This window comes from Aphis gossypii, chromosome 2 (genome assembly GCF_020184175.1).
Source record: "Aphis gossypii isolate Hap1 chromosome 2, ASM2018417v2, whole genome shotgun sequence".
Classification (NCBI taxonomy): domain Eukaryota; kingdom Metazoa; phylum Arthropoda; class Insecta; order Hemiptera; family Aphididae; genus Aphis; species Aphis gossypii.
In genome coordinates, this window is record NC_065531.1 from 666,472 (window position 1) to 680,688 (window position 14,217).

General features: G+C 24.3%; 2 protein-coding genes across 4 annotated transcripts; one reads left to right on the forward strand and one right to left on the reverse strand.

The window, feature by feature from the left end:
* Positions 1–1,035: 1,035 nt before the first annotated feature.
* LOC114132752 (uncharacterized) lies at positions 1,036–6,929 on the reverse strand. The gene is made up of 10 exons (XM_027998309.2): positions 6,571–6,929; positions 6,336–6,465; positions 5,552–5,815; positions 5,046–5,188; positions 4,720–4,972; positions 4,489–4,626; positions 4,039–4,170; positions 3,837–3,972; positions 3,620–3,768; positions 1,036–1,447 (listed from the first exon to the last, which is right to left on the reverse strand). Exons 2-10 carry the CDS (start codon positions 6,454–6,456, stop codon positions 1,263–1,265), a joined length of 1,521 nt encoding a protein of 506 aa, XP_027854110.1. The 5' UTR covers positions 6,457–6,465; positions 6,571–6,929; the 3' UTR covers positions 1,036–1,262.
* A 137-nt stretch (positions 6,930–7,066) lies between these two features.
* On the forward strand, positions 7,067–9,591 carry LOC114132754 (uncharacterized). Of its 3 annotated transcripts, XM_050199189.1 has the most exons (6): positions 7,068–7,741; positions 7,825–7,919; positions 8,171–8,284; positions 8,357–8,657; positions 8,734–8,795; positions 8,855–9,591. In XM_050199189.1, the coding sequence occupies exons 3-6, from the start codon at positions 8,201–8,203 to the stop codon at positions 9,380–9,382; spliced, it is 975 nt and encodes a 324-aa protein (XP_050055146.1). In that variant the 5' UTR covers positions 7,068–7,741; positions 7,825–7,919; positions 8,171–8,200; the 3' UTR covers positions 9,383–9,591. The 3 variants fall into 3 exon arrangements, with proteins under 3 accessions (XP_027854111.2, XP_050055147.1, XP_050055146.1); XM_027998310.2 differs by having other exon boundaries at positions 7,067–7,919; XM_050199190.1 differs by lacking the exon at positions 7,825–7,919 and having other exon boundaries at positions 7,067–7,741.
* Positions 9,592–14,217: the final 4,626 nt, after the last annotated feature.

Below are 14,217 nucleotides of genomic sequence, written 5' to 3' on the forward strand. Positions count from 1 at the left end.
AGAGCCACTCTCTAATGCTACCTCTAAGTTTAAACTTATGTACACTTGTATATAATACATGAATACATTTGATTATTAAATAAATAGATCTGTAAATTAGAGATGAAATCATTTTATACAACAAATCTACTTCATAAAGAAATAAACATATTATTATATAATTGATTTATCACTGATCAGATAAAAACCAACATTAACATTAATCCGTTGAATATCATGTCCAAAATATAGAAAATTATATGTTAGGAATGATAATCAAATTTATTTTTAATAATGAAAATTTTTAACAGAGAAATTTATAGAAATAGAAGTCTGTTAAAAGCATGTATGTGGCCAATAATTTCTCAATTTATTAATTAAAGTAAGACGGTGACCTGACTGTTGTTTACTATTAAGTAAGGTTTGATAGCTAGATGAGTACCTACTTCTTAGAAAGATGCTCTAGCCTGATCTCCATCATAACATCAAACAAAATATTTACTAACCTTACCAAAGACATTAGAAAATGATAAAAATACTTGGTTCCAAAATCTAAATTTTTATATTACTAATAAAAAGATTAAAACAAAAAAAAATTGATAAAGAATAAAGAATTTGTTAATAAAAATATTAATTTTAATTGTAATCTTTGTCTACTTATAAATATTAATTTAGATGTTTATAGATTGTCATATAAACTCCGTGTTAAATTAAGATTGATTAAAGCATGGGATTATGTTGGTTATTAATTATTATGTGATCCCTACAATTTTTGTTTGTCACAAGAAATATAAAATAAATAAATAAATATCAATCTCTTACATTAATAATTAAGAATATGAGTACAATGTGTTTATTGGTACTATACACATAAATTAATTATTAAAAATACCTAACAAGTGTTTAAAAGTCTCTGTACAAACCAGTAGATCATAAAACCTACGCTGCAACACCTCCGTCTGAATTTACTCCCTGCCTAAAATCTAAAATTTTTAGAATGTGAAAAATTATGCAACAGATATTTTAGATGAAAACAAAAATATTTAATTTCATTAGTTAGGTTGAATATAGTAAATAGTTATCATTTTATTAACAAGTATAACAACATAATAAACAAAATTAAATTATTAGCTAATTAATAAGTAAAATAATGGTGTTTAATAAATACTTTTTGTAACATACAAGAATAATATCAAATGTTTTTAATGTATCCAATTTGGTTTTTGGCAAATAATTACATATTATTATAATGTATCAAATTGTGTTCAAATTTTATCTTAAGTTTATATATTATCTTCCACAGATTTTGATCCAATAACTTCAGATTCATTTATATCCTCATTAATTGAATAAAGTAATTTTTTAGCTAATATTTGAATGTCTTCATCAACACTATTACAATGTGTAGTCACTAATTTTATAAAGGTTGAATTTTTGTACAAAACAAGTTGTTTTTGATTAATGCCACCTAGAAAAAATAAAAATATGATAAAGATTCTTATTGCTTATTATCAAACATAATAATAATACAACAATTACAGACTTAAAAATAATAATTATTACAATTACCTAATTAAAAAGCTTATTAGCATAGGAATGCCATATTTTTTTAGAATACTACAACAGGGCCAGCCAATATTAATTATTAATTCTAAGCTATTAAGTACTATTTATAATGAAATGTAAATTTATAATATAAAGAAAGAGATATGTTGAATGTTACTGGATGTATATTATTATTATACACAATAGGTACTCTAAATAATTATCAGTTAAGTTATTTGACTTGATAACTGCAATTTGAGAGTATAGTGTTTAACCTACTCTGAATTAAAATTTAAGAGGATGCTGCATCCGTATGTGTTATCTCTGTCTTACACATGCACAATATAGGTACTAAATTTTTGTTCGTCAGTTTCAATAGTATGCTTTTCGTTTTAATATTAGAGTGAATAGACCAATTATCAAATTTTGAAGAACATTATCTGAGTTTTCTTATTGATTTTTAAAAATATTTTAATTTTTAACTGAATGATGAGCATTTTAAAATGTTTAATGTTTTTCATACTCATAACTCACTTAAAAATTAAAATTTTGTAAAAAACCAACAAGAAAACTTAGTTAATATTTTTACCTAAAAGTTAATTAATAAATAAATTAAGTCTAGTATCAAAACAAAAAGCACATTACTAAAACTGAAAAACAAAAATTTACTATGTCATATGTATGGGCTACGGTTCCTTAAATCATTAAATTCTGCACCAATAAATAAAATAATATTATTGTATAATACATTACTATTATTGTAAGATAGTAATTATTTATCTTACTATATAGTGACGAAGTTGGTATTACAATATTAGCAGAACTTCAAAATATATCTATTAATGTTTAAATAAACTTATAATTTGTTGGAATACCTTTCTCAACTATCTTCCACTAAACTTTAAATTGCCAACTTCACACTAGGCATTACATTTTATTAAAAAAAAAAATATAATTTAACTAAAACTTGCCAATATTTATTGAGGTTAAAATTGAAGTTGAAATTTATGTGATATCATAAACAAATTCAAATTTGAAATTGCAATCTAAGATGATATACTACACTTATAATGTATGTTTAGATAGTACAATATAATTGCTGCAAATTAGCTAACACCTGTAAATTATCATACACATTTCATAGTAATATACATTACATGGCAAATTAGTCAAATTTAACAAAACTACTGAAGCATGGCTGAATTTATCAAGAATTGATAATATTTTAAATCAAGATGTTTCCAAATATAATTTTGTAAATAATTTTTTTTAAATTTAATTGACCTGTAAAGTTATTAATATTTTAAGATGATCATCACTTCATAATTTCATATACATGCATATTGTGTAACAATAAGCAAAATATGTCAAACTACTGAAGCAGAAGCATAAATCTAGGGGACCAGGAAAGGCAATTGCCCCCTTTATTTTTGTTGGTAATTATATTTTCTATTGTAATTTGATAAACTGTATAATTAATTATTATAATTGATATTTATTATTCCAATTAATATTTTTTTTATTTTAAAATAAAGTTGTTATTAATAGGTATATATTATGTGAGTATAGCAACCAATTTTTTTTTCCATAGGTGAGTATTCAATAGTTTTGTTTTACTCCCTCATAATTACAACTAATTTGTGCCTCTATACTCAAGCAAAAATAAATATAACATAAAAAAAAGAATAGAAGTTTAAGTAGAACAAAAAATAAAAATTTAAATATAATAATATTTTATGTGTATTTTAAATAGAATATATTTTAAAATATGGGTTTTAATATTTTAATTATATATTAAATTGAAAATTAAAATATTTAGATGGTAATCAAAAGGGTTCATGTTCTTAAGTAATTGATAAATAACAATTAAAAAAACATAGTAATTAGGATACACACTTCATATCGGTAGTATAGATATAATGTATATAATATATTAATATAGTATAGTGATACCAATGACAAGTTAATAAAAGAAAATTAACTTTGGTCTATGATTTTATGTTTATGAACACGTATCTAATACATAATATAATTTACATTTTTAAAGATCTTTCTGATTTTTATTTTTATTATGCCAACTAAATTATGTGTTTACCTTTTCTTATGATATATGTTATTACGTCCAAGCCTTTCATTACTATTGGATTAAATGTAGTGTGATTTAAAACATCAATAGTTGTTTTAATCAATTTATCTATATCATTCTCATACACAGATTCAAAATTTGTAACATATAAAATATTTCTGAAAAATTAAATAAATCACAAAATAGAAATAAATTTAAAACTAAATTAAATATTTTCAAAACTCACTTAAACAAACAAAGTATAGATACTTCCATCAATGAATTTTTATCTTTGATTGATTGGTCTAAATTATTTATAAACCATGTTAAATGTTTCATTATAATGTTTGCAGGACTTATAGTTGTATGAATTGGTTCATATTCTTAAACATTTCAATATAATATTAAATAATATTATAATCTTTACGAAAAAATTAATATTCACTTACTAAATCTACTAAAGTTTCCCAATGACCTTACAGCTGACAACTTCACATATAAATTATTAGAATTTAGTTTTTTAAGTAGCCATTCTACTAAGTATAAAACATCAAGTTGTTTATTTTTTTCCATAGAACCATCTAAAAAAAAAAAACCCATCAATATATTAATTAATGAGAGAATTATTAAAAAATGAAATTTTAATTTACAATATATGTTTTGTATTACAGTAACTTGTCACTGTGTAAACTATAACATTTTAAAAATATTAAGTAAATAAATTCAAAACATTAAATTTAAATTATCTATTACAAACACATTTTTTAACTTAAATAAAAGTAATAGTACTATAATAGTGGATATTTGAATGTTTCAAATGTGACAAAACATAAGCCAAGATCACAAAAACTTAGAGGCAACGTATTAACATAGTTTAAAATTCAATACGTAATCCATACCATCATTGGAAAGTAAAATTATGATATCACATATTTTTTTAACAATACGTTTTGGATCTTCTTCTTGATTTTCTTCATATTTATCTAATACTTCTATTAATGTTTTATGTTTTTCTTTTAATATCCAATTATAAACATCTAAAAATATTTTTATTTTTATTTAATACAATTAATTTATTTATAAAAATTAATAATGTATATTAATTGAAATTATATATTTTATGCATTTACTATAAGTTTTAGACACTTGTTTAATGAATTTAATACAAATGGAAGTAATATTGATGTGCATATTATATGTTTCCAATAAACGATCAATAAAATAACATTTTTCATAATCTGTTATTTTAGTGTTACTTGAGGACTTTCTAACAATATTGATCATTACTGATACCAAATTTATATAAAATCTATAGTTATTATTCTTATATTCCATGTATTGAATCCCATATAAATTTAATTCTTCAATCATATTATCCTGAAACTGTAAAAAAAATGTATAATATTTTTCTTACATATTAATAGATTATTTTATAAAATATTAGGTTTATATAAACCTTATAATTATAGTCATCCAAATGAGTTAAATTTAATAATAATCCAATGACGACCGGTTGAATGTTTTCATTAATGTTTGTTTTCAAAAGTCCCATCGTAATTAAAAGACATCCTTCCTTTAATGCACACTTAGTATTTTCCTCTAAAAATTGTTTGAAATAAAGGTATTATATTTATTTGTAAATACTTTTTTTTAAATTCAATTTTTATCTCATATTATACTATAATAAACAGACAAACTTGTTTTAATTCATAACCAACTTGAACAATACATTTTTTTAATATTAATTATAAATTGGAAATAAATACAGATTAAAATAGAATTCTATCTTAATTAATGGTTGTATCTAGTATTTAACGTTTAATTTAAATATATATATATTGTTGTAAGTACTTAATTATACATTATTATTAATATAAATTATATACATGACTACATGTTTTGTATTTTTCACTAGTATTAAAACTTAATTATTCTATAATTGAAATGAATGTTATTATTAACCATGGTAATAACAAAGATTCCCAACTGCACGACATGTTTGAAGCAAACATTCTTGAATATATTTATCTTTATTAATACGACTTGAAAGTGATTTTAATATGTTCACAATAGCCACGGTTATTTTCTCTCCAAAATAATGTCTTGCCAGGTCAACTGAGCATAATGAAGCAATTACATTACATCCGGCAGCTAAAACTTGATTGTTATGTGTAGGAGATAAAGGCAAATATTTAATTAATTTCTCATAATCATCTTCTGACAAACCTGAAAATAGTCATTATTATGTTTAATTATTGAATCTATTGGATGTAAATAATATTTTCAGAGATAGGGCTTATATTTATGGGTATTATACTTGTAAAAAACTCAAAAATCAGAGTTAAAACAACTGACTTATATAGAAATAATACAGTAGTGTAACCAGTGGGTAGGTCTGGTAAGCCCGGACCTACCCATTTTTTTCCAAAAAAAAAAAATGTTTTATATTGTATTAAATGTGTAGTCTATATGACTAATATAGGTAGGTACTATTAATTTTAAAATTTAAAATAAATGCATATAATATACGTATATTAAAGGGAAAATACACAATATTCTGTTACTTTTTTATTTAATAAAATTATTCATTGATAATACTTTTATCAAAATATTGAGCCTACCCAAGAAAGTGTTAAGCTACGCCATTGAAAAAAATACCTACCATTCACAAAACAAATAAGAATCATTAGAATTATTTTCAGAAATTTGGGAAAAAATTAATACATAAAATATAATAGGTACTTACATTTTGGATCAAGTTCAGATAACTCATTCAATAAATCCATAATATTATTATAATCTTTTTCATTTATTTGTTTGTTCTTTTTACTGATATTAAAAGACTCAAGTAAAGTAATTTTTTCCATTTTTCAATTCTAAAAAAAATATGTATAAATAAATATTTTTTTAATATTAATCACTTATTTAAAGTAAGTTTTTGATTTTCATTCTTACAAACCTTAAATTATTATTTCACTAACCTGATTTTCTAATTGTTTTATTATTTATTATTTCAATACATCCCAATTATCCCGTATATTTATATATCTAAGTACACAAATTCAATGCTTCCAATCGATTTTTTAAAATCTTTTTAATTTAATATCATTAGATCAATAGAATAGCCATAATTAAAACAAAATAATATTATTTCAAATACAGTTATTCTAAACACTGCGTTCAAAAAGTAACCATTATACGATCACAAAGAATTAATTTTGTTAATTTATTCTCTAAAAGTAAATACCAATATAATATAATATTTAGCAGTGAGTAAATACTAATTACAAAACACCACAGGTAGTAGCAAATAAGAATTAAAATAAAAATATTAAATAGTAAAATCTTAGAAAATAATAGAATTATCACAGTTATAGATAAAAATTTTATCACTGTTATCAGTAACTTCGTGATACACGGTTAGGTTCTGTGGTTTTGGACACGGGTCACGGACGTATTGTATACATACACATAATATGTCTATGATTGTATATAAATCACGATTATAAAGAACAAATTTATAGTATTATTTATAAGTTATAACCACGATTAAAGATAATAAATAGTGCTATAAAAATTTCTTTATTATCTATGTATACAATACACGTCCGTTGTCCATTGCTTTGGGCCAAGGCTTATATTCTATATAGTATAGGAGTCAGAGTTGTAATCACGTTGAAGAATGAAGAGAACTGAAAAATGAGAAGATATTATTATTGCAACTATAAGATAAATCCATAGTCCGTGACCCGTTGTACCTATCGAAGACATTTAGTATCTGCCTCTACCATCCTCTCACCAATTCACTACAAGTCCTGTATATATTAGTCCGTGGTTATCGACTAATTGGGATCCTATAGATAAACTAAATTATCATATCATAGTCTAGTTTTCGTATTGAGATTAATGGTTCAGCATAAAACATAGATAATAGTAATTCAGTTTCAGGTAAAAACTATTTTTTTAAAGCCACATTTCCAAAAACAGCAGAAACCTCTAAAGTGCAGAAAGTAAAAAACTGAGCAAACTGGCTATTACCCATCAAATTCAAAGTTCCACATTCAAAGTCTACGTCTTGTCATCTTGTCCATTGTAGACTGCAGTTTCAATAGTTTTGAGAATTGTGTTCACTGAAATGGAGTTAAACACCGTGTATGATATAAATATAATTAGTCAAATTGACAAAGTCCGTGGATTATTTATTGTTGTTGAACGATTTAATAATGCTTCAACAGGATATTTTCAATGCTATTATAAACAACTTTTAGATTTTAATAATTGTAGTGAGTGGTTTGAAAAATTTGACTATCCTATTATTGAAACTGGAAAGGTTAGTAGTTACTTAATACTTACTGCTAATAGATATATTACTGTAGAACCTCTGAATAGTAGACACTAAATTATAAATATTTTGTCCGCTATTTAAAGGGGAGTAAATTGTTTAAATCCATAAAGAGTAAATGTGTAAAAATAAATAATATTCACTACCTATGTTAAATTAAATTATATTACTATGTTTTAATGATATAATAATTTTAATGTTTTCATAATACATACCTATTTTTTTTTTTTTATTTACAGGTAGTAATCGTTCAAGTTGATAAAAACCCTATGGGTAACCTATGGGCACGTGGTATTATATCAAAATGTCATCATAATAATTTATGTCCTGAAATTTATTTAATTGACTCTCAGGTATTGTATACTTTGTTTGTTAATTAATTTTTGTATTATTGATTTTATATATTAAATTTAATTGGTATTTAGAGATTCATTAACAAAGGCAGTATGTTTGAATTGAGGACATGTCCACCCAAATTTTTACAGCTTATACTTCCAACCTACTATATTGATATAAATCTTTGTTTGGATGATGATGATTTAAAAACAGCAATTAAAATCTTGATAAAAAAAAACCAGTACGGTGAATTAAATTTCAGTTTTATTCCTCAATCCTTTGAAAATAATGTTTACTCTGGCATATTAATTGTAAACCATAAAGTTAATAATATGTATTTACCATTAAAAAAAATATTAAAAAACTTCCACACAAAAAAAATGTTTGAAGGTAATTAAATAATATTTATGCACTTATAAAATATTAACCAAATTCAACTAATTAAAAAAATACCTAATTTATTTAGACATTTCCCAGTACAAAAATCATCAATATCCAATTTTCAATCCAATAGAATTACAATATTTGGTAAGTTTAAATCTTTATATTAATTTATAATTTATAATTTATTATTTTTATTTCTTTAGAAAAATATTTTTTTGCCAAGAGAACCAAGTGATATGGTATTTTTAGAAGATAATCTAGTTTCTAGTTGCTGTGACTTAAGTCTTCTTAATGATTCAAACTCAAATTTGTCATATAATTCTGCAAATGAATTTTCCTCAAACTCTATTTATTCTGAAAATATTTGCTTTAGCGATGATTTGGAATTAGAAATTAAAAAATTAAAAAATAGTTGTTGTACTCCAATAGCAAAACAAAAAGTTTATTCTTCTAATAGTTCTTTGATGAGTAAAAGCAGCTCTTCTTTACAATCAATAACTTCTTATAATAATAATTGCTCTATGCCAGAAATAATACAAAATACCGATTTTATTATGACAAAAATGTCCAAATTGAAAGACTCTGGAAGTCAGCAGAATAACAAGAAAACGTTAACCCTTAAAGAATTAGAAATACCTAAAATACAATTAAAATCAATAACCAACATAAAAGTTATGAATACTACAATGGCCGATTCAGATATATGGTGGTCTGATGATGACGAAAGTTAACAACTCCTTGATTATACTCTATAAATAAAATGAAATTATTGTTTTTATTAATTTAAGTATTTTCATACTTTTTAACTAAACACAAATAATTACTATAAAATAATTTTCATTTTTGTAATTTACTACAAAAATTACCTCATAATTAACTAATATTTGTTTTGTATTGATATTTTATCTGTAATATTGTAAATAAATTGTATATTTTATTATTTATTTGTATTAATAGAGGAAATGTTTGTGTATATAAGTGATCTACAGCCTAGTGCCCTAGTCTATCACACTAATGGTTCTGAAATTTGGTGCATAGTTAGCATACCCTAAGATGTGTACCTCAAAACTATTTTTTCAAATTTACATATCAAAGAGGGGCAATGAGATTTATTTATTCACAAAAAATAATAATTTTTTTATCTATATATTGTTACCATCGCCCATCGGTAACAGATAATAAAAATATATTCCATTTTTTTCTATTATTATTTAAGCTGTGTACTACAATTAGTTTTAAAACTTATATGTTAGTCAAAAAAATAAGGGTAAAAATATTAAATTGAAGTCACAAAACGAAATAGGAAAATATAAAACTAATTTTTAAAGTACGTATGGTTTAAAAAAATAACAGAACTTAAAACATGCAGTGGCGTAACAAAAAAATTTGGACTCCCCCACAAAAATTAAGAAATGTTAAAAATGGGCTCCTAATATATTGTTATACCAAATATAACCCTATAACCAAAGGTCCCCCCCCGCAACGCAGGGTCTGCGGGCCCTCAGGTACGCCACTGAAAATATGAATATTTTTTTTGTTTCTTTTAATGAATATTTTTGGTAGGTATCAAAAGAACTGTTGGAAGAATTAAAAAGGGATAGCTGATCCATGTTTGGAGCAGATGTAGATTGGATCAGTTATGTCACAAACCATAAGAATTATAATTTTAGACTTGTATTTTATATTTGGTTAGAAGTAGGTTGGTTGTAGTTTGGTTGGACAGTTAAAAATCTGCAATTTATATTTTACAAAGTATGTTTAAGGAAGGGTAAATCCACAGGCAATATGTGCATGTTCAGCTATAACTTATAAGAATTAAAATTATTATTTTAACTTACCATCAAACGGGCCAACTTGGGGAAAAAGTATTATCTTTTAGTTTTACCTTCTTAACGGTCTCTCATCAATTAATTAATGTGATAGAAGAATTCTGTTGTTATCTTAGAAATATTTAAAATCACTTTGTTAGTGTCGCAGCATCAAATTTTAAAAGTAAGTACCTATTAATTTTTATTAATTCATTTTATGATTTGTATCTATTGTTTTGAAAAGGTCTGAAAATTTACACTAATACTCATTGAATGGGACGTTTTACATAAAAATTGATAATAAAAAATATGTTTGGATGTGTGGTTAATTTACTATTTATATAATAAATAATTATAATCCTGCATAGATTTCTATAAATTACGTTTAACTTATTTAGTCCAACTTGGGCCATTGTTATTCAACCCATCTTTTTATATTTTTTTCGTGGTATTTACATATTTTAATATTTCTTTAATTGGTAAACAAGAAAGTTACCCACCTCTTATTTAATACCTAACAAGAATGTTATTATTTTTTTATTTTTAATGTTACTTACAAATTAAAAGACTTTTTAATTATTCAATTAGTAAACAAGAATGTTTTTATTTTTTTTTTTCTTTATTAATATACACTCACCAGGTACAAAATATATTTGTTAAATTCAGAAAATTGTCTAGTATTTTTTAAAAATTTAAAATAGTGCCCCAAGTTGGTTTAGATATATTATAAAATAGGTCTTTCATAAGGAAAACATGAATGCCCCATGCTGACAATATTCAGTACAACATGGGGCAAGCCAAAAAATTAAAAAAATATATAGAAGGAATTATTTGCATGGTTCAAATGTAACAGAAATTAATAAATCTAATCTTTAATAAAAAAAAAAATGTTATATTAAAATTACCTAGATTAATTAATCTTAAAGTTATTTACAATAGAATTTCAACTTGTATATTTTGTCCTGGAGTCAGTTTACATTATTTTTCAATGAACATAATGAAGATCAATGGCAAAGCCGGTAGACTATCAATATATATATTTATAAATTTTTTTTGTTTAAAATATTCTTTATTTTACCATCAGTTCTAATTAATGAGAGAAAAAAGATTTTTCACAGAATGAATCCTGCCAGTGAAGGAACTTCAAATCAGTATAAAATTAAATAATAGGAAAATTGGGATTTGATGAATAAAATAATAATATATAAATTAAAATTTGTATAAATATTAATTAAATTAATAAATGACTGACCTACCAATTGCATATACATGCAATAATCAAACACCATTATTTTTATCTTAATTACCTAGTTGGTTTGCTGAGTACTTGAGTTTTACTCTTATATCCGATTTAGTTTATTGATGTACCTACCTACTTATAAAATAATAGATATATTAGCTTTTTTTAAACAAGTACATTTTTTTTTTTACTTTAAAAATAAGAATACTGGACTTTTTTACCATAAATTAATGAAGCTACTAGCCAGGTGGATGTCGAGTCTGCCGGTTAATCACTTTTTTATGGCCATATAAACCCTAATGGTCCATATGCTGTCGTAGCCCATTTGGCTCTCGTTTTACAAAAAGATCAATTTCCAAACGACTCCCGTCAAAAAGGTTTTACGAACAGGTAAATTTCCAAACGGTTCCGGTTTTTTACAACACAAATTCGTTTTCATTTCATACAGACTTAAAATTATCTCCAAAGAGGTGTGGTTAAACTTTTATTGGTGTAAACAAGGTAAATTATAAAATGTACCTATACAGAAAAATCATATAATGTGAATTTTATTTTAAAATAATATAAAATTTAAGTGTTAAAAAAAATAAAAATAAATGCATGTATGTCTACATAAAATAAAAGCATAGGTACCTACATTAGGCATAATCTTTTTTATATATCTATACCTAATCTACACGTATTATTTTACTAGATGAAAATTTGTCAATGTTTTTTTTTCTCGCGTTAGGCACACCATTATGTAAGTACAGTCTTTAAATAATAACAAAGTATACTTATAAAGTAAAACTATATATTATATAAATATAAAGACAAATAAATAAACAGATTAAAATAATTCGAAGTCACATAAATGGTAAATGATTGTCGTTTTCTGGTTCATATTTCAGCTCAAAAACTAGCTACGCCTTTGGCGTTGTCATTTGCATTTATAACATTATCTTGTGTGCATGAGAAAGGACAGATTGGGCATTGTAGAATATGTTTCATTGACTGTTCCATCCCGAATTCACAAGTTGTAGATATTCCTTCAAGTAGTTCCCATTTCTTCATGTTATCCTTAGTGCGTGCAACTCATGTTCTCATTCAGTTTAAAGTTCTCCAAATGGGCCATTCTAATTGATTCTCTGATGGTAACGCTTCGCTGGAGACTCATCTTTTGTCTCTAATTTGGTTTGTCCATTGCATAATTTTTTCCTGTTCCTTAGTTGTTGTTAAGAATTTCGTCATTTTTAGGAAACTGTTTCTCGATTTTAGCCGGAAATTATTTGCTTCAATTCCATTCACTGGATGCCTATCATCTTTCGTCATTTTTTACCTCTCCCAATCTGCTTGTACTGCCCTCTTGATTGCCGGTGGTGCAATTCCAGCAAATACATATATTTGTTCAACTTAGGTATTTCTTAGACATTAGACAACCTGTAACCAGTCGGCACGTTCCATTTAGTGTGACATCGATTTGTTTTGAGTGGACAGATCTCCCTCATACTGGTGATGCGTATTCTGCTGTTGATAGGAATATAGCCATTGCAGACAGTAGTTCTTTATGTATGTGGCTGGGCTCCCCAGCAGCTTCCTGTTAGTTTTCATAACAGTCCGTTTCGTGACGATATATTTTTCTTTAGCTATTCACAATGAGCTCAGTATGTTAAGAACCTATCTAGGGTTATTCCTAAATAATTGGGATATTGGATATTTTCGAGTTCTATATCGTCCCAGATTACATTTAATTGGCGGTTTGCTTCCCTATTCCTCAGATTGAAGGAGCATATTTGGATTTTCGAATCGCGGAAAAAATAACCACGGAAAAAAACCCAAACTAAAAAACATACGCCGGAAAAAAAGCCCCCAAAAATATATTATACATAATATATTTACATTTATTTATAGATACATATTTTAAATAATATTCACAGTAGTAAAATATAATACTTTATTAAATTATACATACCTACTTTTTAGCAGTTCAATTAAATTTTATATTGTTTTAACTTAGCTTTTTATTGTTAATTATCATTATTATACAGTTAAGTTAATTTTAATTTTTTTATGTATAGATATAGCCTACAAGTTATTATTATAATTAGGTAACCTTATAATTCAACAATTTACTATTGTATAAAAGTAGTATTAGTAATACTAATAGTATTAACTATTGATTGTTATCGTTTTGACACCATTTTATTATTGTCTCAAATGAGACAAATGTAATCAATGATTATTAATTAACCCTTAATAAATGTTGATTTTGCTTAAATAAGTTTAACTTTTTTTTTTATAGACTACTTATCGAAAATTATTTTTTTAAATTAATAATTTATTATTATTATATTATTTAATTATTATTACTATGCGATCTCTCGTATTATAATTATTAGTTATTATTATGTTTCCACAAACGAGAAGAGTTTGTATTTTTAATATTTTGTTCCTATGTTTTATTAAATAATTATATGATAAAATTATTTTAAAAATATATTATATAATTGTAAATCCATTGTATAATTAACAATCAACC

What these genes read in the sequence shown, in the direction of transcription:
- LOC114132754 (XM_027998310.2), top strand. Translation starts at nt 7,725, where the DNA reads ATGGAGTTAAACACCGTGTATGATATAAATATAATTAGTCAAATTGAC. An exon ending in CACAAAAAAAATGTTTGAAG is followed by an intron (nt 8,658 to 8,733) that starts GTAATTAAATAA and finishes TAATTTATTTAG; the next exon opens with ACATTTCCCAGTACAAAAAT. An exon ending in CAATAGAATTACAATATTTG is followed by an intron (nt 8,796 to 8,854) that starts GTAAGTTTAAAT and finishes TTATTTCTTTAG; the next exon opens with AAAAATATTTTTTTGCCAAG.
- LOC114132752 (XM_027998309.2), bottom strand. Translation starts at nt 6,456, where the DNA reads ATGGAAAAAATTACTTTACTTGAGTCTTTTAATATCAGTAAAAAGAAC. An exon ending in ATCTGAACTTGATCCAAAAT is followed by an intron (nt 5,816 to 6,335) that starts GTAAGTACCTAT and finishes GACTATTTTCAG; the next exon opens with GTTTGTCAGAAGATGATTAT. An exon ending in GAATCTTTGTTATTACCATG is followed by an intron (nt 5,189 to 5,551) that starts GTTAATAATAAC and finishes AACAATTTTTAG; the next exon opens with AGGAAAATACTAAGTGTGCA.